The sequence below is a fragment of the Nerophis ophidion genome, linkage group LG05, assembly GCF_033978795.1.
Source record: "Nerophis ophidion isolate RoL-2023_Sa linkage group LG05, RoL_Noph_v1.0, whole genome shotgun sequence".
NCBI lineage: Eukaryota > Metazoa > Chordata > Actinopteri > Syngnathiformes > Syngnathidae > Nerophis > Nerophis ophidion.
In genome coordinates this window covers 13,261,149-13,283,465 of record NC_084615.1, presented here as the reverse complement: position 1 = coordinate 13,283,465, position 22,317 = coordinate 13,261,149, and the positions used below count along the sequence as shown (strand labels likewise).

The 22,317-nt window shown below is 44.9% G+C and overlaps 1 protein-coding gene across 1 annotated transcript in view; it reads right to left on the bottom strand.

The window, feature by feature from the left end:
• Positions 1–598: 598 nt before the first annotated feature.
• LOC133552681 (neuronal acetylcholine receptor subunit beta-2-like) overlaps positions 599–22,317 on the bottom strand; it is a 63,208-nt gene continuing 41,489 nt past the window's right edge. The window contains exons 6-7 of the mRNA XM_061900057.1: positions 7,175–8,129; positions 599–1,426 (exon numbers count right to left, since the gene is read on the bottom strand). Of these exons, the coding sequence (XP_061756041.1) occupies positions 1,271–1,426; positions 7,175–8,129 (1,111 nt within the window). The 3' untranslated portion in view covers positions 599–1,270. The remainder of the gene's footprint in view (positions 1,427–7,174; positions 8,130–22,317) is intronic.

Below are 22,317 nucleotides of genomic sequence, written 5' to 3'. Positions count from 1 at the left end.
AGTTGTATGTGTCAACTTGTCATTGGTATATTTCAACTTGTCATTGGTATATTTCAACTTGTCAGTGGTATATGTCAACTTGTCATTGGTATATTTCAACTTGTCATTGGTATATTTCAACTTGTCAGTGGTATATGTCAACTTGTCAGTGGTATATGTCAACTTGTCAGTGGTATATGTCAACTTGTCAGTGGTATATGTCAACTTGTCAGTGGTATGTGTCAACTTGTCATTGGTATATTTCAACTTGTCATTGGTACATTTCAACTTGTCAGTGGTATATGTCAACTTGTCATTGGTATATTTCAACTTGTCATTGGTATATTTCAACTTGTCAGTGGTATATGTCAACTTGTCAGTGGTATATATCAACTTGTCAGTGGTATATTTCAACTTGTCCAGTGGTATATGTCAACTTACCAGTGGTATATTCCGGGTATATTTTAACTTGTCCTTGGTATATTTCAACTTGTCAGTGGTATATGTCAACTTGTCAGTGGTATATGTCAACTTGTCAGTGGTATATTGTGGGTATTTTCAACTTGTCAGTGGTATATATTGGGCATTTTTAAAATTGTCAATGGTATATTTCAACTTCTCAGTGGTATATGTCAACGTGTCAGTGGTATATGTCAACTTGTCAGTGGTATATTTTGGGTATTTTTCATCTTGTCAGTCAGTGAAATGAGAAACCAATTCCACAATTGCTGACATCTGGGAGCAGAAAGTCTAGACTGAATCAAAGAGGTTATTCCTGACTGCTTAGTTCACACCTGTAGTTCAGTATTCTGGTCTAGACCAAACATTTTTAAAAATCTACTCCTTGGTTGAACTCGGTGTGTCTCACTCAGCGTTCAAGTTGTTGTTTTTTTTATCAGGGGACCAAAGAACATCAGGTAAGGATTTGATCGGGCAGTGTTTGTGACATATTACTACATTCTTTATATTCTGCGATATTTACCAGCTTAGATTGGACAAAAAGAGTGTAAAACACAGTTCCTAACACAAGAAATGAGCCCCTCCTACTGATGCCCTGCCACTAAGACTGATCATTGACGTTATAAGAGCAAAGGTAAGATGGCCCCCAGATGTCAGCAATCATGTGGATCAGGGTCTCATGATCAATACCTGGTGGTACTTGATCAATGTCCTGATGAGCGGGGGCAAGGATGTTGGAGGCCGAGGGGTTAAAGTGCATCATCAAAGGTTCATGTGTTGGCTTCTGGGAAGAAGGAAGAAGGATTTGAAGGTAGATTGTGTTTTATCAGATTTAGTTCTGGTCTAAGTCTTCAACAACGGGGGTGTTGTAGCTCTGGAAGAGAGGCTGCATGAATAGACCCACGGTGCCCACCACGCACACACACACAAAGATCCACAGGAAGAGACGGTCGATGACCATCGCCACGTACTTCCAGTCCTCTATGATCTGTCACAAGACAAAACACAAACAACACAATGTTGCAAATTTGTGTAGAACTCACACAATCATTTTTATATTACATAAATATACAGTATATACAGTATATTAATATATATACATATATATAAAAAACAGCCCCAAAGCATGATGTTTCCACCCCCATGCTTCACAGTAGGTATGGTGTTCTTGGGATGCAACTCAGTATTCTTCTTCCTCCAAACACGACGAGTTGAGTTTATACCAAAATGGATACATGGATGATACAGCAGAGGATTGAGAGAATGTCATGTGGTCAGATGAAACCAACATAGAACTTTTTGGTATAAACTCAACTGGTCGTGTTTGGAGGAAGAAGAATATTGGATTGCATCCCACGAACACCATACCTACTGTGAAGCATGGGGGTGGAAACATCATGCTTTGGGGCTGTTTTTCTGCTAAGGGGACAGGACGATTGATCCGTGTTAAGGAAAGAATGAATGGGGCCATGTATCGTGAGATTTTGAGCCAAAACCTCCTTCCATCAGTGAGAGCTTTGAATGGTTGACCAAATACTTATTTTCCACCATAATTTACAAATAAATTATTTAAAATTCCTACAATGTGAATTCCTGGATTTTTTTTTCTTTTCACATTCTGTCTCTCACAGTTGAAGTGTACCTATGATGAAAATTACAGACCTCTGTCATCATTTTAAGTGGGAGAACTTGCACAATCGCTGGCTGACTAAATACTTTTTTGCCCCACTTTATATTTACAAAGGTGGGTAGAGTAGCCAGAAATTGTACTCAAGTAAGAGTACTGTCACTTTAGAGATGTATTACTCAAGTAAAAGTAAGGAGTAGTCACCCAAATATTTACTTGAGTAAAAGTAAAAAGTATGTTGTGAAAAAACTACTCAAGTACCGAGTAACTGATGAGTAACCTGTTCGTTTAATGATGACGGCAACAAGTAATGCACAAAAACATAAAAATAACAATGAATAAATTCAGAGCCAGGAATATCTCTTAAGCAACTAAAACAATAATATATATTTAATAATATATATTTGGTTTTACACTGTATTGAAAAAAAATTTGAATATGAATTTGACCTTTGCAAGCTCATTATACTATTGGCTAAGTTTTATATTCATGAATGTAAGTTTCTCAATACCCGACCTGTTTTTGTGCCTTTAAATAAGATTTAGAACTCTACATTAAAACACTCTACCTCTAACAAGCAAAAAGCTGTGAAAACGATGATGCTGTGTTCCAAATTTAAGTTATTTACTGATATTGAGTGAGCCTATGGCTTTGCACTTTGTTTATTTTATATATATATATATTTTTTTGCATTCTATTTTAGTTACTTTGAATTTACTATCCCCTGGCGCTGTTTTGTACGGTTTTTATACTGTTTTGTACTGTTTTTGTACTTACTTTGATTATTATTTTCAATTGTTTGTAAATGTTGAAATTTATAAATAAGGGTCTATAAAAAAAAGTGTGCAGTTAATCATGTGACCGTCTGGCTCTGTTTGATTGGTGAAACGGAGTCAAGCGTCACCAGTGACTGCATTTGATCGGTGAAACGGAGTCCAGCGTCACAAGTGAATGCATTTGATTGGGGAAACGGAGTCAAGCGTCACCAGTGACTACATTAGATCGGTGAAACGGAGTCAAACGTCACCAGTGACTGCATTTGATTGGTGAAACGGAGTCAAGTGTCACCAGTGACTGCATTTGATTGGTGAAACGGAGTCAAGCGTCACCAGTGACTGCATTTCATTGATGAAATGGAGTCAAACGTCACTAGTGACTGCATTTGATTGGTGAAACTGAGTCAAACCTCACCAGTGACTGCATTTGATTGGTGAAACGGAGTCAAGCATCACCAGTGACTGCATTTGATTGGTGAAACAGAGTCAAGCGTCACCAGTGGCTGCATTTGATCGGTGAAATGGAGTCAAACGTCACCAGTGACTGCATTTGATTGGTGAAACGGAGTCAAGCATCACCAGTGACTACATTTGATTGGTGAAATGGAGTCAAGCGTCACCAGTGACTGCATTTGATTGGTGAAATGGAGTCAAGCGTCACCAGTGACTGCATTTGATCGGTGAAATGGAGTCAAACGTCACCAGTGACTGCATTTGATTGGGGAAACGGAGTCAAACGTCAACAGTGACTGTATTTGATTGGTGAAACGGAGTCAAACGTCACCAGTGACTGCATTTGATTGGTGAAACTGAGTCAAGCGTCACCAGTGGCTGCATGTGATCGGTGAAACGGAGTCAAGCGTCACCAGTGACTGCATTTGATTGATGAAATGGAGTCACACGTCACCAGTGGCTGCATTTGATTGGTGAAACGGAGTCAAGCGTCACCAGTGACTGCATTTGATCGGTGAAACGGAGTCCAGCGTCACAAGTGAATGCATTTGATTGGTGAAACGGAGTCAAGCGTCACCAGTGACTACATTAGATCGGTGAAACGGAGTCAAGCGTCACCAGTGACTGCATTTGATTGGTGAAACGGAGTCAAGTGTCACCAGTGACTGCATTTGATTGGTGAAACGGAGTCAAGCGTCACCAGTGACTGCATTTCATTGATGAAATGGAGTCAAACGTCACTAGTGACTGCATTTGATTGGTGAAACTGAGTCAAACCTCACCAGTGACTGCATTTGATTGGTGAAACGGAGTCAAGCATCACCAGTGACTGCATTTGATTGGTGAAACAGAGTCAAGCGTCACCAGTGGCTGCATTTGATCGGTGAAATGGAGTCAAACGTCACCAGTGACTGCATTTGATTGGTGAAACGGAGTCAAGCATCACCAGTGACTACATTTGATTGGTGAAATGGAGTCAAGCGTCACCAGTGACTGCATTTGATTGGTGAAATGGAGTCAAGCGTCACCAGTGACTGCATTTGATCGGTGAAATGGAGTCAAACGTCACCAGTGACTGCATTTGATTGGGGAAACGGAGTCAAACGTCAACAGTGACTGTATTTGATTGGTGAAACGGAGTCAAACGTCACCAGTGACTGCATTTGATTGGTGAAACTGAGTCAAGCGTCACCAGTGGCTGCATGTGATCGGTGAAACGGAGTCAAGCGTCACCAGTGACTGCATTTGATTGATGAAATGGAGTCACACGTCACCAGTGACTGCATTTGATTGGTGAAACTGAGTCAAACCTCACCAGTGACTGCATTTGATTGGTGAAACGGAGTCAAGCATCACCAGTGACTGCATTTGATTGGTGAAACGGAGTCAAGCGTCACCAGTGACTGCATTTGATCGGTGAAATGGAGTCAAACGTCACCAGTGACTGCATTTGATTGGGGAAACGGAGTCAAACGTCACCAGTGACTGCATTTGATTGGTGAAACGGAGTCAAGCGTCACCAGTGACTGCATTTGATCGGTGAAATGCAGTCAAACGTCACCAGTGACTGCATTTGATTGGGGAAACGGAGTCAAGTGTCACCGGTGACTGCATTTGATTGGTGAAACGGAGTCAAGCATCACCAGTGACTGCATTTGATCGGTGAAATGGAGTCAAACGTCACCAGTGACTGCATTTGATTGGGGAAACGGAGTCAAACGTCAACAGTGTCTGCATTTGATTGGTGAAACGGAGTCAAGCGTCACCAGTGACTGCATTTGATTGGGGAAACGGAGTCAAGCGTCACCAGTGACTGCATTTGATTGGTGAAACAGAGTCAAGCGTCACCAGTGACTGCATTTGATTGGTGAAACAGAGTCAAGCGTCACAAGTGACTGCATTTGATTGGTGAAACGGAGTCAAGCGTCACCAGTGACTGCATTTAATTGGTGAAACGCAGGCATGAAATAGATCCTACTTTAACGGTCTGTCTGACAAACCAAAACAAACAAAGCGTGCATTAACAGATCGATAAAAATCTGTAGCGAGGAGCGAGCTGAATGTAGATAAATGGAGCGGAGTAAAAGTAGCGTTTCTTCTCTATTAATATACTCAAGTAAAAGTATGTTGCAGTAAAACTACTCTTAGAAGTACAATTTATTCCTAAAGTTACTCAAGTAAGTAGGGATGTGTACTATGGCTATGAGTTGTTTTTTTCCCCTTGGCCTCAGTCTGGACTCCCTCTCCAGGGGCCCAGGCTTAGACCGATGTTTTTAGCTTATTTTATTCTTTTATTTTTTTTCTCCCATCCCCCCCTCCCACTTGTTTACCTGTATCTCACCTTTTTTGTTAGGGACGCCGGAAGTTGGCAGACCTGTCAGCGATCCTGTTCTGTCTCCCTGTAATGTTTGTCTGACCTTGAATGGGATTGTGCTGAACATTTTAATTTCCCCTCGGGGATTAATAAAGTATGTCTGATTCTGATTCTGATTCCGAAGTAGATGAAAGGGAGTAAATTTAGCGCGTTAGGTAGGATTTGCATTCTTCTTAACTGTCTATGCGACGTCAAGGCTTGGTTAGCCCAGAATTTTTTAATAATGAATGAGGGAAAAACGCAAATTTTAGTTTTTGGTCAGACCCTCACTGACTTGGGACCATTGCAAAATGATGTGCGTCCCAAAGTCACCAGCCTTAGCGTCACTATAGACAGCGATTTTAAACTAGACAAACAAGTCGATGGCGTTTTAAAATCGTGTTTTTATCACCTTCGTCTTTTAGTAAAGGTTAAACCGTTTTTATCTTTTAACCTTTTTGAACAAGTCGTGCATGCTTTTATTTCAAGTGGCCTGGACTACTGCAATGCACTTTATGCTGGCATTAGCCAAAAAGCTCTCTCCCGGTTGCAGTTAGTCCAGAACGCGGCAGCACGACTTTTAACAGGGGCCAGGAAACGCCAGCATATAACCCCAATTCTTCAGAGTTTGCACTGGCTCCCTGTTCATTTTAGAATTGATTTTAAAACAATGCTGTTTGTTTTTAAATCTTTACATGGACTGGCACCTCAGTATATCTCGGACCTTATCCAAATTTACATTCCTGCGCGCGCTCTGAGGTCCGAGAGCCAGTTCCAGCTCGTGGTGCCCAAGACCGGACTTAAGACCAGGGGAGACAGGGCCTTCTCTGTGGTCGGCCCTAAGCTCTGGAACACTCTGCCGCTCCATGTTCAAACTGCTTCCACAGTGAACTCTTTTAAGTCTCGTCTTAAGACCCACTTTTATTCTTTGGCTTTTAACACTACGTGAGTTGTGTGGTCCTCTGTTCTCTGTTGTCCTCTGTGTTTTTTATACACTTTTATTTCTATTTTACTGTTTTAATTAGATTAGATTAGATTAGATTAGATAGTACTTTATTTATTCCGTCAGGAGAGTTCCTTCAGGAAAATTACAATTTTCAGCACAATCCCATTCAAGATCAGACAAACATTACAGGGGGACAGAACAGGATCGCTGACGGGTCTGCCGGCTTCCAGCGCCCCTTACAAAAAAAGATGACATACAGGTAAACAAGTGGGGGCGGGGGAAGAAAAAAATAGAAGATTAAAATAAAATTTTACCCTTTAAAATAGTTTTATTCATATTTGTTTTTATATTGTTTTTATTGGTTTTATATTTATTTATTTTTTGTTTTTATTCAGTCATTGGTGGAGCATAATATATATATATATATATATATATATACTTTTTTTTAATTTAATTTTATTTATTTATTTCTATTTTTTTACAATTGTTTTTAACATGGCTGTGCAGCACTTTGGAAACGTTATTGTTGTTTAAATGCGCTATATAAATAAAGTGGATTGGATTGGATTGCATAAACTCACCCCTTCATCGTCATCCTCGCTCTTCATCTTGTCCGCAATGTAGCGCACGCCGTCCACCGCGTCCTCCACGTCGATGCCCCTCTTCAGCGTGGCCCGCCTCCTGAGCTCGGCGCGGTCCGCCAAGTCACCGAAGGTCCAGCCGTAGCGTTTGGCCGACTCCTCGTTGACGTAGAAGGAGGAGATGCCCGCCCCGCCCTCTTTCTTCTCCGAGAAGGTCCGCAGCTGGTGTGTTTTGCGGAACCTCTCGCGGGTGTTGGAGCGGCCGGGTCTCCTCATGAAGAGGTAGGTGGGCAGGCGGTACATGAAGACCCGCTTGACCCACGGCGGCATGGTGTGGGTGCTGGGCGAGCGGTGGTGCACGTTGAGCACGCACACGCTGGTGACGATGGAGAAGGTGACCAGCACCATGCTGAACATCAGGTACTTGCCGATCAGCGGCACCGCCAAGGACGTGGGCGGCACGATCTTGGAGATCAGGAGCAAGAAGACGGTGAGCGCCAGGAGCACGGAGATGCACAGGGTCATCTTCTCGCCGCAGTCCGAGGGCAGGTAGAAGACCAGGATGGCCAAGGAGGTGATGAGGATGCAGGGGATGATCAGGTTGATGGTGTAGAAGAGAGGCTTCCTCTTGATGACAAAGTCGTAGGTGATGTCCAGGTAGCGGACGTCGTCGGGGTCTACGTTCTTGCGTCCCGGCAGCGACACGATGTCCCACTCACCGCTGGGCTTGAAGTCGTCGCGGCTGGCGAAGTCGCTCAGGAGGATGAGGTCGATCTCGGTGTGGTCGTAGGTCCACGAGCGGAACTTGAGGGTGCAGTTCTGCTGGTCGAAGGGAAAGTCGCGGACCTCGATCTTGCAGGCCGACTTGTAGATGGCCGGAGGGAGCCAGGCCACCTCGCCGTTGTTGGAGACCACGGCGTTGGAGTAGAAGGAGACCTCGTAGGTGCCGTCGGCGCTGAGGGACAGAAGACCGCAGCGGATCAATGATAACACAACACCGCTACACGTCCCTGCGAGGTCTCTCGTCGTCATCCCATTGGGTTTTTTCTTACCCTGGTGTGGGATCTGTGGCTTGTGCAGCCCTTTGAGACGCTTGTGATTTAGGGCTATATAGGTCAACTTTAATTCAGGGGTAGGGAACCTGTGGCTCTTTTGATGACTGTGTCACGTGGGGGTCGCATTTTAATGCGGGATCACTCTGGACAACAACTAAAAGGTAAGAATGATTTAATACCAAAACACTGGTACAAAAACAGACGAAAAGAAACGCGTGGCGAAAGCACAGAAGCTATGCTAACACTAGCACAGGATCAGGTAACAAGAAATCTAGAATTACCAACGAAACAGTTGCATACCGCAAACAAGGGACCAAGACCGACTGACGGGACAAGGCAGGCTTAAATAAGGAAGTAATTAACAAAAACAGGTGTGCGTCTGGAACCCTCAGCAGGTGAAATTAATATGTTGCCATGGTGACCAAACTGACTCACAAAAAGGTACACAAACAACAGAGGGAGTCCAAACTAACAGAAAATAACTAAACTAAACATGATCCAGACTACGGATCATGACAGTACCCCCTCCTCAAGGACAGATACCAGATGTCCATAAACAAAAACAAGCAGGGTCAAGAGTCACGGGAGGGCGGAGGGAGGAATTGGCGGTGGGTCGCCAGGCCAAGTGTCCCCGAATCCACCGAGGCAAAGTCAAGTGGCGGCGGCGAGTGGAACGCCGCTGCAGCCGGCGAGGCGGGCGACCAGGGAGCGGCCACATCCGTGGCCGACAGGGAGGTGGATGCACTTGGCGTGGCGGACGACCAGGGGGCGGCCACATCCATGGTCGACATGGAAGTTGGCAAGTCGGCGCCGTCGTAACAGGCGTGGACGCAGCAGAAGACGAGTCAGGCGTGGACGCAGCAGAAGACGAGTCAGGCGTGGACGCAGCAGAAGACGAGTCAGGCGTGGACGCAGCAGAAGACGTGTCAGGCGTGGACGCAGCAGAAGACGTGTCAGGCGTGGACGCAGCAGAAGACGTGTCAGGCGTGGACGCAGCAGAAGACGTGTCAGGCGTGGACGCAGCAGAAGACGTGTCAGGCGTGGACGCAGCAGAAGACGTGTCAGGCGTGGACGCAGCAGAAGACGTGTCAGGCGTGGACGCAGCAGAAGACGAGACTTGGCTTGGTTCTTGGCATGGCGGTGCTTGGCGGCGTGGAGCTGGTACTGGTACTTGTCGTGGAGCTGGTGCTGGTACTTGTCGTGGAGCTGGTGCTGGTACTTGGCGTGGAGCTGGTGCTGGTACTTGGCGTGGAGCTGGTGCTGGTACTTGGCGTGGAACTGGTGCTGGTACTTGGCGTGGAGCTGGTGCTGGTACTTGGCGTGGAGCTGGTGCTGGTACTTGGCGTGGAGCTGGTGCTGGTACTTGGCGTGGTGCTGGTGCTGGTACTTGGCGTGGCGCTGGTGCTGGTACTTGGCGTGGAGCTGGTGCTGGATTTAATACCAAAACACTGGTACAAAAACAGACGAAAAGAAACGCGTGGCGAAAGCACAGAAGCTAATGCTAACACTAGCACAGGATCAGGCAACAAGAAATCTAGAATTACCAACGAAACAGTTGCATACCGCAAACAAGGGACCAAGACCGACTGACGGGACAAGGCAGGCTTAAATAAGGAAGTAATTAACAAAAACAGGTGTGCGTCTGGAACCCTCAGCAGGTGAAATTAATATGTTGCCATGGTGACCAAACTGACTCACAAAAAGGTACACAAACAACAGAGGGAGTCCAAACTAACAGAAAATAACTAAACTAAACATGATCCAGACTACGGATCATGACAGTACCCCCTCCTCAAGGACAGATACCAGATGTCCATAAACAAAAACAAGCAGGGTCAAGAGTCACGGGAGGGCGGAGGGAGGAATTGGCGGTGGGTCGCCAGGCCAAGTGTCCCCGAATCCACCGAGGCAAAGTCAAGTGGCGGCGGCGAGTGGAACGCCGCTGCAGCCGGCGAGGCGGGCGACCAGGGAGCGGCCACATCCGTGGCCGACAGGGAGGTGGATGCACTTGGCGTGGCGGACGACCAGGGGGCGGCCACATCCATGGTCGACATGGAAGTTGGCAAGTCGGCGCCGTCGTAACAGGCGTGGACGCAGCAGAAGACGAGTCAGGCGTGGACGCAGCAGAAGACGAGTCAGGCGTGGACGCAGCAGAAGACGAGTCAGGCGTGGACGCAGCAGAAGACGTGTCAGGCGTGGACGCAGCAGAAGACGTGTCAGGCGTGGACGCAGCAGAAGACGTGTCAGGCGTGGACGCAGCAGAAGACGTGTCAGGCGTGGACGCAGCAGAAGACGTGTCAGGCGTGGACGCAGCAGAAGACGTGTCAGGCGTGGACGCAGCAGAAGACGTGTCAGGCGTGGACGCAGCAGAAGACGAGACTTGGCTTGGTTCTTGGCATGGCGGTGCTTGGCGGCGTGGAGCTGGTACTGGTACTTGTCGTGGAGCTGGTGCTGGTACTTGTCGTGGAGCTGGTGCTGGTACTTGGCGTGGAGCTGGTGCTGGTACTTGGCGTGGAGCTGGTGCTGGTACTTGGCGTGGAACTGGTGCTGGTACTTGGCGTGGAGCTGGTGCTGGTACTTGGCGTGGAGCTGGTGCTGGTACTTGGCGTGGAGCTGGTGCTGGTACTTGGCGTGGTGCTGGTGCTGGTACTTGGCGTGGCGCTGGTGCTGGTACTTGGCGTGGCGCTGGTACTGGTACTTGGCGTGGCGCTGGTACTGGTACTTGGCGTGGCGCTGGTACTGGTACTTGTCGTGGTGCTGGTACTGGTACTTGTCGTGGTGCTGGTACTGGTCGTGGAGCTGGTGCTGGTACTGGTCGTGGAGCTGGTGCTGGTACTTGGCGTGGTGCTGGTGCTGGTACTTGGCGTGGTGCTGGTACTGGTCGTGGAGCTGGTGCTGGTACTGGTCGTGGTGCTGGTACTTGGCGTGGCGCTGGTACTGGTACTTGGCGTGGCACTGGTACTGGTACTTGGCGTGGCACTGGTACTTGTCGTGGTGCTGGTACTGGTACTGGTTGTGGAGCTGGTGCTGGTACTGGTCGTGGAGCTGGTGCTGGTACTGGTCGTGGAGCTGGTGCTGGTACTGGTCGTGGAGCTGGTGGAGGCGGCCTAGGAGGAGGTTGCGGCTTGGCTGGGCGCAGTTGTGCCACTCCCCCCGCACCGCCCCCCTGCCCCAGCCCCCCCCCAAGGGGCGGATACCAGACGCACTTCTTGCGGTCTGGAACCGTCTTTCGGGGTGGGTGGAGGGAGGTTAGGAGATGGGTAGAATCCTCCCCTAAAAAATGTTCAGCAAGTGCATCTCCCTCTCCCACCTGAGATTGTGTGGGAGGACAAGAAGAAAACGTCCGTGTCGTGGGCGGGACTAGAGCCATGGGGGGCGGAGCTTGGCAATCAAAAGAAGACTGAGGAAATCTAAATTTCAAATAAAATGTCCTGGTAGTGTTTTATCTTTGAATTATAGTCTTTTGTAGGTGACTTACACCTGGAGACAGAAGGCACAACAAGAACATTATGGTCCGTGACTTCCTTAGATGACGCCGGCGGAATGATGTCATCGCCGCGCGCCGATTCAGTGACGTCATCAGAAGTGGGCGGAGTGACGTCATGAAGAGTGGATGGAGTGAAGTCGTAGCCGGAGTTCATTTTGTTAGCAGCCCAATCAGAAAATTGTTTGGCAAAATGAGTGACTGGATTACCAAACATCGGCGGCGAGGAAAACTTTGCTGCTTGTGGCGTCTTGCTGTCCGGAGGAGTCTGAGGGAGCGGCGCGTCCCGGTAACGAAGTGGAGCCCTTTTGGACGGCTTCCGTCTTCGCTGACGCGTCCGGTACTGTGGTGGATCGATGTCCTCGGGCCATACGGAGGTGATCGGAATCAACTTGCCATTAGGACCCCACATCAGGTCCTGGCGCTCCAAGGGCGAGTGGCGTAGAGTCTCCGCTTCCATTGCTCTCCACGTACCTTGCTCCACATCTTCAGAGTCTATGGCGAAGGAACTGTAAGCTTGGTCCCTTCTGTCACGTGGGGGTCGCATTTTAATACGGGATCGTTCCTCCAACGCAAACATAGACACTCTGGACAACAACTAAAAGGTAAGAATGATTTAATACCAAAACACTGGTACAAAAACAGACGAAAAGAAACGCGTGGCGAAAGCACAGAAGCTAATGCTAACACTAGCACAGGATCAGGTAACAAGAAATCTAGAATTACCAACGAAACAGTTGCATACCGCAAACAAGGGACCAAGACCGACTGACGGGACAAGGCAGGCTTAAATAAGGAAGTAATTAACAAAAACAGGTGTGCGTCTGGAACCCTCAGCAGGTGAAATTAATATGTTGCCATGGTGACCAAACTGACTCACAAAAAGGTACACAAACAACAGAGGGAGTCCAAACTAACAGAAAATAACTAAACTAAACATGATCCAGACTACGGATCATGACAGACTGCATCTGGCTCTCGGATAAATCTTAGCTCACATTGCTTTATATGATAAGTAATGAATGATTCCACTTGTAATCACAGTGTTAAAAATAATGTTCAAAATATAAAACATTCTCATGCATTTTTAATCCATCCATCTGTTTTCAACCGCACCTGTTCAAGGATTTGCGTTAATGGTAAGAAGCTGGACACTGGCCTAGAGTGGAGTCGGCTGTCTTGGTTGCTTTGTTGGGTCTGCTCCTGTCTCTGGCCATGCTCCCTCCACCCCAGCAGACGATGGCGTGGAACACCGCAGAGGCCACCACAGTGTATATGTTTCTTTTACTTTTTATTCATAGCTGTATGTAGAAGTGTCTGGTTGTATCTGCTGCTTTAATGTCTTTAATGTCCTCTGTGTTCTTTGATGTTTGATGTTTCCCTCTTACACACATGGAAGAGGGATGTGTACTATGGCTATGAGTTGTTTTTTTTTGCCTTGGCTTCAGTCTGCACCCCCTCTCCAGGGCCCAGGCTAAGACCGATTATTTTATTGTATCTTAATCTTCTATTTTTTTTCTCTCCCCCCCCTTGTTTACCTGTATCTCATCTTTTTTGTAAGGGGTGCTGGAAGCCTGCAGACCCGTCAGCAATCCTGTTCTGTCTCCCTGTAATGTTTGTTTGATTTTGAATGGGATTGTGCTGAAAATTGTAATTTTCCCGAAGGAACTCTCCTGACGGAATAAATGAAGTACTATCTAAAGTTATTTATTTATTCTTGGTTAGTGTGGGGCTTGCCCTCCCGGGGTTTGTCAGACCACATGAGAGCCGACATGAGCCGACATGAGAGCCTGTTTCAGGGTTGCAATATTGTTTTATTTTTCAATAAGTCTCTCAGTTGCTTTCCAGCGATTGTATTTTTCTCTTTAGTTTTCGCTCGCGCTCTGGCTCCAGCCCCAACCCCGTCTCTTCTCCTGGCTGCTGCTTATAACAGAGCGACAGGTGATTAGATAACAAGGCCCAGGTGGGCCATCTAGGCACATGTCGCTGATTTCGAGGCCGGTCCTGGCACACCCCAGTTCGCTGCAGGCCAGCAAGCCACGCCCCCTCCACAGTTAGCTCGAGAATAACAATGTTAATACAAAGAATAAGAGACCTATTATACTCTAGAAATGTTGGTCTTACTTAAGAATGCACGCGTTTAGTTTTGTTCGGTGTAAAAAAAAAAATATTATATGGCTCTTACGGAAATACATTTCAAAATATTTGGCTTTTTGGCTCTCTCAGCCAAAAAGGTTCCCGACCCCTGCTTTAATTGATTGACTTCCATATACAGTACAAGCCAAAATATTGGGACTTTTCGCAGGTCGTAGTTTGGGGACCCCTGGATTAATAAATAGGGGTGTTGTTGTTGTTTTTTTTTAACCAAAAACTGTACGGTGTTTGTAAATCGCAGCTAGCCTAGCTAATGCTAACATCCTACTAAATGCTACGTGTGCAACAGAATAAAACATACTGTGATTGAAACCTACCTCCATGCATCTATTTTCTACCGCTTGTGGGGGGGTGGGGGGGTGCTGAAACCTATCTCAGCTGCATTCAGGCGGAAGGCGGGGTATACCCTGGACGAGTCAATATTCACACTCAAATTCACACACTAGGGACCACTTAGTGTTGCCAATCAACCTATCCCCAAGTGCATGTCTTTGGAGGTGGGAGGGGCCTATCCCCAGGTGCATGTCTTTGGAGGTGGGAGGGGCCTATCCCCAGGTGCCTGTCTTTGGAGGTGGGAGGGGCCTATCCCCAGGTGCATGTCTTTGGAGGTGGGAGGGGCCTATCCCCAGGTGCCTGTCTTTGGAGGTGGGTGGGGCCTATCCCCAGGTGCATGTCTTTGGAGGGGGGAGGGACCTATCCCCAGGTGCATGCCTTTGGAGGCGGGAGGGGCCTATCCCCAGGTGCATGTCTTTGGAGGTGGGAGGGGCCTATCCCCTGGTGCATGTCTTTGGAGGTGGGAGGGGCCTATCCCCAGGTGAAGTGAAGTGAATTATATTTATATAGCGCTTTTTCTCCAGTGACTCAAAGCGCTTTAGATAGTGAAACCCAATATCTAATTTTTACATTTAAACCAGTGTGGGTGGCACTGGGAGCAGGTGGGTAAAGTGTCTTGCCCAAAGACACAACGGCAGTGACTAGGATGGCTGAAGCGGGGATCGAACCTGCAACCCTCAAGTTGCAACCCTCTACCAACCGAGCTATACCGCCCCAGGTGCATGTCTTTGGAAGTGGGAGGGACCTATCCCCAGGTGCATGTCTTTGGAGGTGGTGGCAAGCCGGAGTACCCGTAGGGAGCCCACACAGTCACGGGGAGAACACATTTTCGGTCCTCTCCAAGGTTTCTCATAGCCATTCTCATCAACGTCCCACTGGGTTGGGAGTTTTTCCTTGCCCTTGTGTGGGCGCTGAACCACGGATGTCGTTGTGGCTTGTGCAGCCCTTTGAGACACTTGTGATTTAGGGCTGTATAAATAAACATTGATTGATTGACGGTGAGATGAGTAAGATTATTTTGACAAAATAAATGGATGAAATCAATTCAGAATGTTTATCATGGTTCTTTTTCTTTGTACTTTGTAAACACTTGAAGTTTGAAGAGTTTCTTGAAGTGGATTATATTAGTACATTCTTTGATTGCTCTGTTTAATCCATCCCATCATTTAATTCCACAAATGACTTTGCTTTCACGCCGGAAATGAGAACAATCATATCAAGTCCTTTTTTCTTTTTTTTCCCCCCTGAAGCGATCCTGACCACGATTATGGCGGTTAATGATGTCGCACGTTCACGCCAAAAACAAGTATTTTGTGTGACGGCGGTTGCAAGGCGTTAAACCCTCGTCTTGTTTTCAGCCGTGCAAATAAGCCATTTAAGATACCGGCAGGACCCACATTGCAATGTGTTTCCATGTCACACTCCCAAACCCATTAAAATGTGTCTTGCATTAATTAATGTTCTTGCTTGTGTTGAATGGATTAATTAAGACTTACGTGATCTCTTATTGCAAAAAAATGTGTTGTGTTTTTGTACGATTCTATTTCCGTCTGATGTTTTTGGAAAGGATTACTGACAAAAAGGAGGTTGCTGGAGCTAATCCACGTTGTCTTTGTTCAACATTCATTTGTATGTCAGGCGCGCTTCTGTCAGCAGATTGCACAACTGGTGCATCGTGAGTTACGGCATCACCCTTAATAAAAAAACAAAACATCACCATGGCAACAATCACCCTTCCATCTGCCTCAAATCTGCTTAGAATCCAGGCAAATTAATACTATTAAGAAAAAACGACCGACAGGAAGGCGAGAAACACTTCCTATTTCAACAGACTCTCGTGCCGTCAAAACTCTAAAGCAGGGGTCACCAAGGCGGTGCCCGCAGGCACCAGGTCGCCCGTAAGGACCAGATGAGTCGCCCGCTGGCCTGTTCTAAAAATATCTCAAATAGCAGCACTTACCAGTGAGCTGCCTCCATTTTTTAAATTGTATTTATTTACTAGCAGGCTGGTCTCACTTTCCTTGACATTTTTAATTCTAAGAGAGACAAAACTCAAATTTAATCTGAAAATCCAAGAAAATATTTTAAAGACTTAGTCTTCACTTGTTTAAATACATTCATTTATTTTTTTACTTTGCTTCTTATAACTTTCAGAAAGACAATTTTAGAGAAAAAAATATAACCTTAAAAATGATTTTAGGATTTTTAAACACATATACCTTTTTACATTTTAAATTCCTTCCTCTTCTTTCCTGACAATTTAAATCAATGTTCAAGTAAATTTATACTTTTTTATTGTAAAGAATAATAAATACATTTTAATTTAATTCTTCATTTTAGCTTCTGTTTTTACGACGAAGAATATTTGTGAAATATTTCTTCAAACTTATTATGATTAAAATTCCCCAAAATTATTCTGGCAAGTCTAGAAAATCTGTAGAATCAAATTTAAATCTTATTTAAAAGTCTTTTGAAATTCTTTTAAAATTTTTGTTCTGGAAAATGTCGAAGAAATAATGATTTGTCTTTGTTAGAAATATAGCTTGGTCCAATTTGTTATATATTCTAACAAAGTGCAAATTGGATTTTAACCTATTTAAAACATGTCATCAAAATTCTAAAATTAATCTTAATCAGGAAAAATTACTAATGATTTCCATAAATTATTTTTTCTATTTTTTCAAAAAGATTCGAATTAGCTAGTGTCGTGGAAAGTTCTTAAAGACGATCCTTTAGTGACAAATAGCTTTAAAATGATTTATTAAAGTAACAAACAAATATTAACAAGCTTTGCAAAGCGAGACCAAACCAGAACGACACATCCGTTCGTTCCAGCTTGTTCTAACTCCTTTAGAATATGACATGACAATTATACATTCTCAGAAGTCCCACCCTTTATGCTCATTTACATACAGTACACTAGTGGAATGAATACCCGAAGTCCTGTGAAGGGGAGAGGGTGTCGTTTGCCCAGAAGGGGGGGTGGGCACTCAGGAAAGGGGAACAATTTAGCTCTGTTGGGGGTCAGGAAGAGGTAACACACATGCTCAGGTCAACTATAGTCCACATGTCACATAAAAGACACAGGAGAAAGATCCCGATCAGATTAGAGGCCTCTTGCAGAGCGTCACATTCGTAAACCTAATAAACAACTTTTGGTACCCAGTTCAAAGAACATTATCTATTTAAACAAGTAGAAGTATTTTGCTATCACAATAATTTTTCTCTTCTTTTTTTCGGTAGAATTTAGAATTTTAAAGGGTTGAAATTGAAGATAGACTATTTTTCAAAATTACATTTTCATTTTTTAAATTTTTTCTCCTCTTTTAAACCGTTCAATTAAGTGTTTTTTCCCCCCTCATTTACTCTCTACAAAAAAATCTTCCGTAAAAGGATAAAAAATGACAGAAATACAATTTATTTAAGTGTGTTCATGATGGTATCCATACATCACACTCATTTTTTTAAGCGCAGGCCTAAATTTACCGCATGCCTTTGGTAAGTGCCGGAGTGAGAAGAGGTTTTAAATTAATTAGCGCCCCGGCGGCAATTGTAGGAAATACGGTATATAAGAATGAGGCACCTCATCGCAGGGCCAATTCCGCCCGATTGTAGCTGAGATAGGCGCCAGCGCCCCCCGCGACCCCAAAAGGGAATAAGCGGTAGGAAATGGATGGATGGAAGAATGAGACGGATAAACTTCCACTTGGTCAATTGAAAAGTAGCTGGCCTGCAGAAAAACGTGTCTTAGATGTTCTTTTTGACTCGATCCGACCAAAGCTGCAGGTGATGCATTATAGATACGTGACCCATTAAATATGAAGGAGATCCATCACACTTGCGTGGAAGAAAGGCTTGTGGAGGCGGGGCAGAAAATATGCAGCCTTCCTCCACGTGCATTCTATGACCTCCAGTCTCCATCATCTGATATCTTCTGGCCTCTGGAGCCTTGTCGCCTGAACTTGTAATGGCTGACCTGCAGTCTGTCTCCTTGCAAGCTGCCTGGTTACAAGTTGAATATAAACACACATGAAACAAGCCCACTCGGGCAGACGCCATCTTATGTTTACACTTTGTGTTGATGTTAGCACGCAGCTTGGGAGGCAGCGGCCCTACCAGCTGAATACAAAATCTAAAGCCAGTGAATCTCATCCACCGTAATAAAAACGATCCTAAATTTTTGTTTAGTACGGTAGCATCGCTAACCCAACAAGGGACCCCTTCCAGTAGCTCCACCCACTCAGCTGATGACTTTATGCAATTCTTTAGTAAGAAAATTGAAGTCATTAGAAAGGAGATTAAAGACAATGCGTCCCAGCTACAACTGGGTTCTATTAACACAGATACGATTGGATATACGGCGGATACTGCCCTCCAAAATAGTTTCTCTTGTTTTGAGGAAATAACATTAGAGGAATTGTTACAATGTGTAAATGGAATAAAACAAACAACATGTTTACTTGACCCTCTTCCTGGGAAACTGATCAAGGAGCTCTTTGTATTATTAGGTCCATCAGTGGTAAATATTATAAACTTATCACTTTCCTTGGGCACTGTTCCCCTAGCATTCAAAAAAGCGGTTATTCATCCTCTTCTTAAAAGACCTAACCTCGATTCTAACCTCATGGTAAACTACCGACCGGTGTCTCACCTTCCCTTTATTTCAAAAATCCTCGAAAAAATTGTTGCGGAGCAGTTAAATGAACACTTAGCGTCTAACAATCTATGTGAAACCTTTCAATCCGGTTTCAGGGCAAATCACTCCACTGAGACAGCCCTCGCAAAAATGACTAATGATCTATTGCTAACAATGGATTCTGATGCGTCATCTATGTTGCTGCTCCTCCATCTTAGCGCTGCTTTTGATACTGTCGATCATAATATTTTATTAGAATGTATCAAAACACGAATTGGTATGTCAGACTTAGCTGTGACGCTTGTGTGGCATTGTAATGCCGGATTGGTTCTTCCGTGGATGCGTCGAAGCGATGAACACAACAAGGTAAGTTATAAATGGATTTATTAAATAATAAAAGGCTAGGAACAAAAACACTGCTGTAAAGAGAAGGCAAACCAAAAACAGAAAAACAATTCCACAGCATGTGAGCTGGAATCAACAAATGGCTTAGCGTAAAAGCTAGCGAGAATATACATACAAAGATGCAGGTCGAGAGTCGTCACTGTTGCGCGTGGGCAAATTAGGATCCGAGACTGAACAAAGAAAAGAGGAAAGCTTATATAGGGAGAAATCAAGGAGAACCAGGTGTGTAGAAAACGAGGAGCAGGTGAAATCAATGTGTAACCATGGTAACGGACTAAACAGGAAGTAAGTGGGTCAGAAGAGAATGAAACAAAGATGGAAAAATAAACATGTGAAGATCTGAGTCACAGATCGCAACATTAGCCCTGTCTTGGTTTAACTCTTATCTTACTGATAGGATGCAGTGTGTCTCCTATAACAGTGTGACCTCGGACTACGTTAAGGTAACGTGTGGAGTTCCCCAGGGTTCGGTCCTTGGCCCTGCACTCTTCAGCATCTACATGCTGCCGCTAGGTGACATTATACGCAAATACGGTGTTAGCTTTCACTGTTATGCTGATGACACCCAACTCTACATGCCCCTAAAGCTGACCAACACGCCGGATTGTAGTCAGCTGGAGGCGTGTCTTAATGAAATTAAACAATGGATGTCCGCTACCTTTTTGCAACTCAACGCCAAAAAAACGGAAATGCTGATTATCGGTCCTGCTAGACACCGAATTCTATTTAATAATACAACTCTAACATTTGACAACCAAACAATTAAACAAGGCGACATGGTAAAGAATCTGGGTATTATCTTCCACCCAACTCTCTCCTTTGAGGCACACATTAAAAGCGTTACTAAAACAGCCTTCTTTCATCTCCGTAATATCGCTAAAACTCGCTCCATTTTGTCTACTAAAGACGCTGAGATCATTATCCATGCGTTTGTTACGTCTCGCCTCGACTACTGTAACGTATTATTTTGGGGTCTCCCCATGTCTAGCATTAAAAGATTACAGTTGGTACAAAATGCGGCTGCTAGACTTTTGACAAGAACAAGAAAGTTTGATCACATTACGCCTGTACTGTATATACCTTTTATATACATATATACATACATATATACCTGCACTGGCTTCCTGTGCACTTAAGATGTGACTTTAAGGTTTTACTACTTACGTATAAAATACTACACGGTCTAGCTCCATCCTATCTTGCCGATTGTATTGTACCATATGTCCCGGCAAGAAATCTGCGTTCAAAGGACTCCGGCTTATTAGTGATTCCCAAAGCCCAAAAAAAGTCTGCGGGCTATAGAGCTTTTTCATTTCGGGCTCCAGTACTCTGGAATGCCCTCCCGGTAACAGTTCGAGATGCCACCTCAGTAGAAGCATTTAAGTCTCACCTTAAAACTCATTTGTATACTCTATCCTTTAAATAGACTCCCTTTTTAGACCAGTTGATCTGCCGTTTCTTTTCTTTTTCTTCTATGTCCCACTCTCCCTTGTGGAGGGGGTCCGGTCCGATCCGGTGACCATGTACTGCTCGCCTGTGTATCGGCTGGGGACATCTCTGCGCTGCTGATCCGCCTCCGCTTGGGATGGTTTCCTGCTGGCTCCGCTGTGAACGGGACTCTCGCTGCTGTGTTGGATCCGCTTTGGACTGGACTCTCGCGAGTGTGTTGGATCCATTATGGATTGAACTTTCACAGTATCATGTTGAACTTTCACAGTATCATGTTAGACCCGCTCGACATCCATTGCTTTCCTCCTCTCCAAGGTTCTCATAGTCATCATTGTCACCGACGTCCCACTGGGTCATTATTGTCACCGATGTCGCACTGGGTGTGAGTTTTCCTTGCCCTTGTGTGGGCCTACCGAGGATGTCGTAGTGGTTTGTGCAGCCCTTTGAGACACTAGTGATTTAGGGCTATATAAGTAAACATTGATTGATTGATTGAAGTTGTCACCTTGTGTAAATGGTAAATACAAATATATTATATTATATATTCAGGTGAATAGACTGCAAAGACAATATATAATGTTGTTTGATTTTTGCAAATATTAGCTCATGTGTGTCAAGGCGTGGACTTGGGCGAGGATTGTTTTCCCGAGGTGCAAAGCGATTGGAGTGGACTTTGGGGTTTGTTTTTCCAGAAGGCAAAGGAAAGTTGGTGCGAACAAGGCGTGAATGTAAGTACATATTTTTATTTGAACACTAACTACAAAAAAAGGAAGCAAACAAAAAGCGCTCACATGGGAGGTACAAAACTTGGCTATGAAAACAAACAAACACTTGCACTATGGCATGAATAAGGAACTATAAACAATAACTTACTTGGCATGGATGTGTGAAACATGGCAAGACGTGAGTAGAGGTATAAAGGGTGATGGATGGTGGTAGAAGGTGACGTTGCCAGCACGATGAACAGAAACAGACAGGCTTAAATAGCAGTGACATGATCAGTGAAAACAGTGAAAAACGTGAGACAGGTGCGTGACATGAGGACAAGGTGAAAACTAATGAGTTGCTATGGTGACAAAGACAAACAAGAGTGCACAAAGAGTCCAAAAACAAAACTGAACATGACTAAAACAAAACATGATAATGTGGAATTTGATGCCTGCAATGTGTTTCAAAAAATCTGGCAAAAGTAGCAAAAAAGACTGAAGAAGTTGAGGAATGCTCATCACACACTTAGTTGGGACATCCCACAGGTGAACAGGCATTTTCTCAAAAATGGACAGTGCGCCTTCTAACCCGGTGCGCTCAATGTACGGAATAATTTTGGTTGTGCTTACCAACCTCGAATCAATTTTACGTGGTACATGGTATAATGACGAGTGTAAATAGTAGATGGCAATCGCACATAAGCGATACGTGTGGACTGTAGCTGCAGGTTGTTCAATAAATGACACTGGCAAGTACCGGTGAGCAAGCAAGACCAAAACTTTGGAGTTTCATAGAGAATGTAGAACTTTACGCACGGCACTGAAAAACTGTCAAAATGTTTTGGTATGACTTTGGTAAACTCCAAAGCCACACCATTTGATGGATTGTGTCATGATCTGCTACTTGGGTCATGTCATGT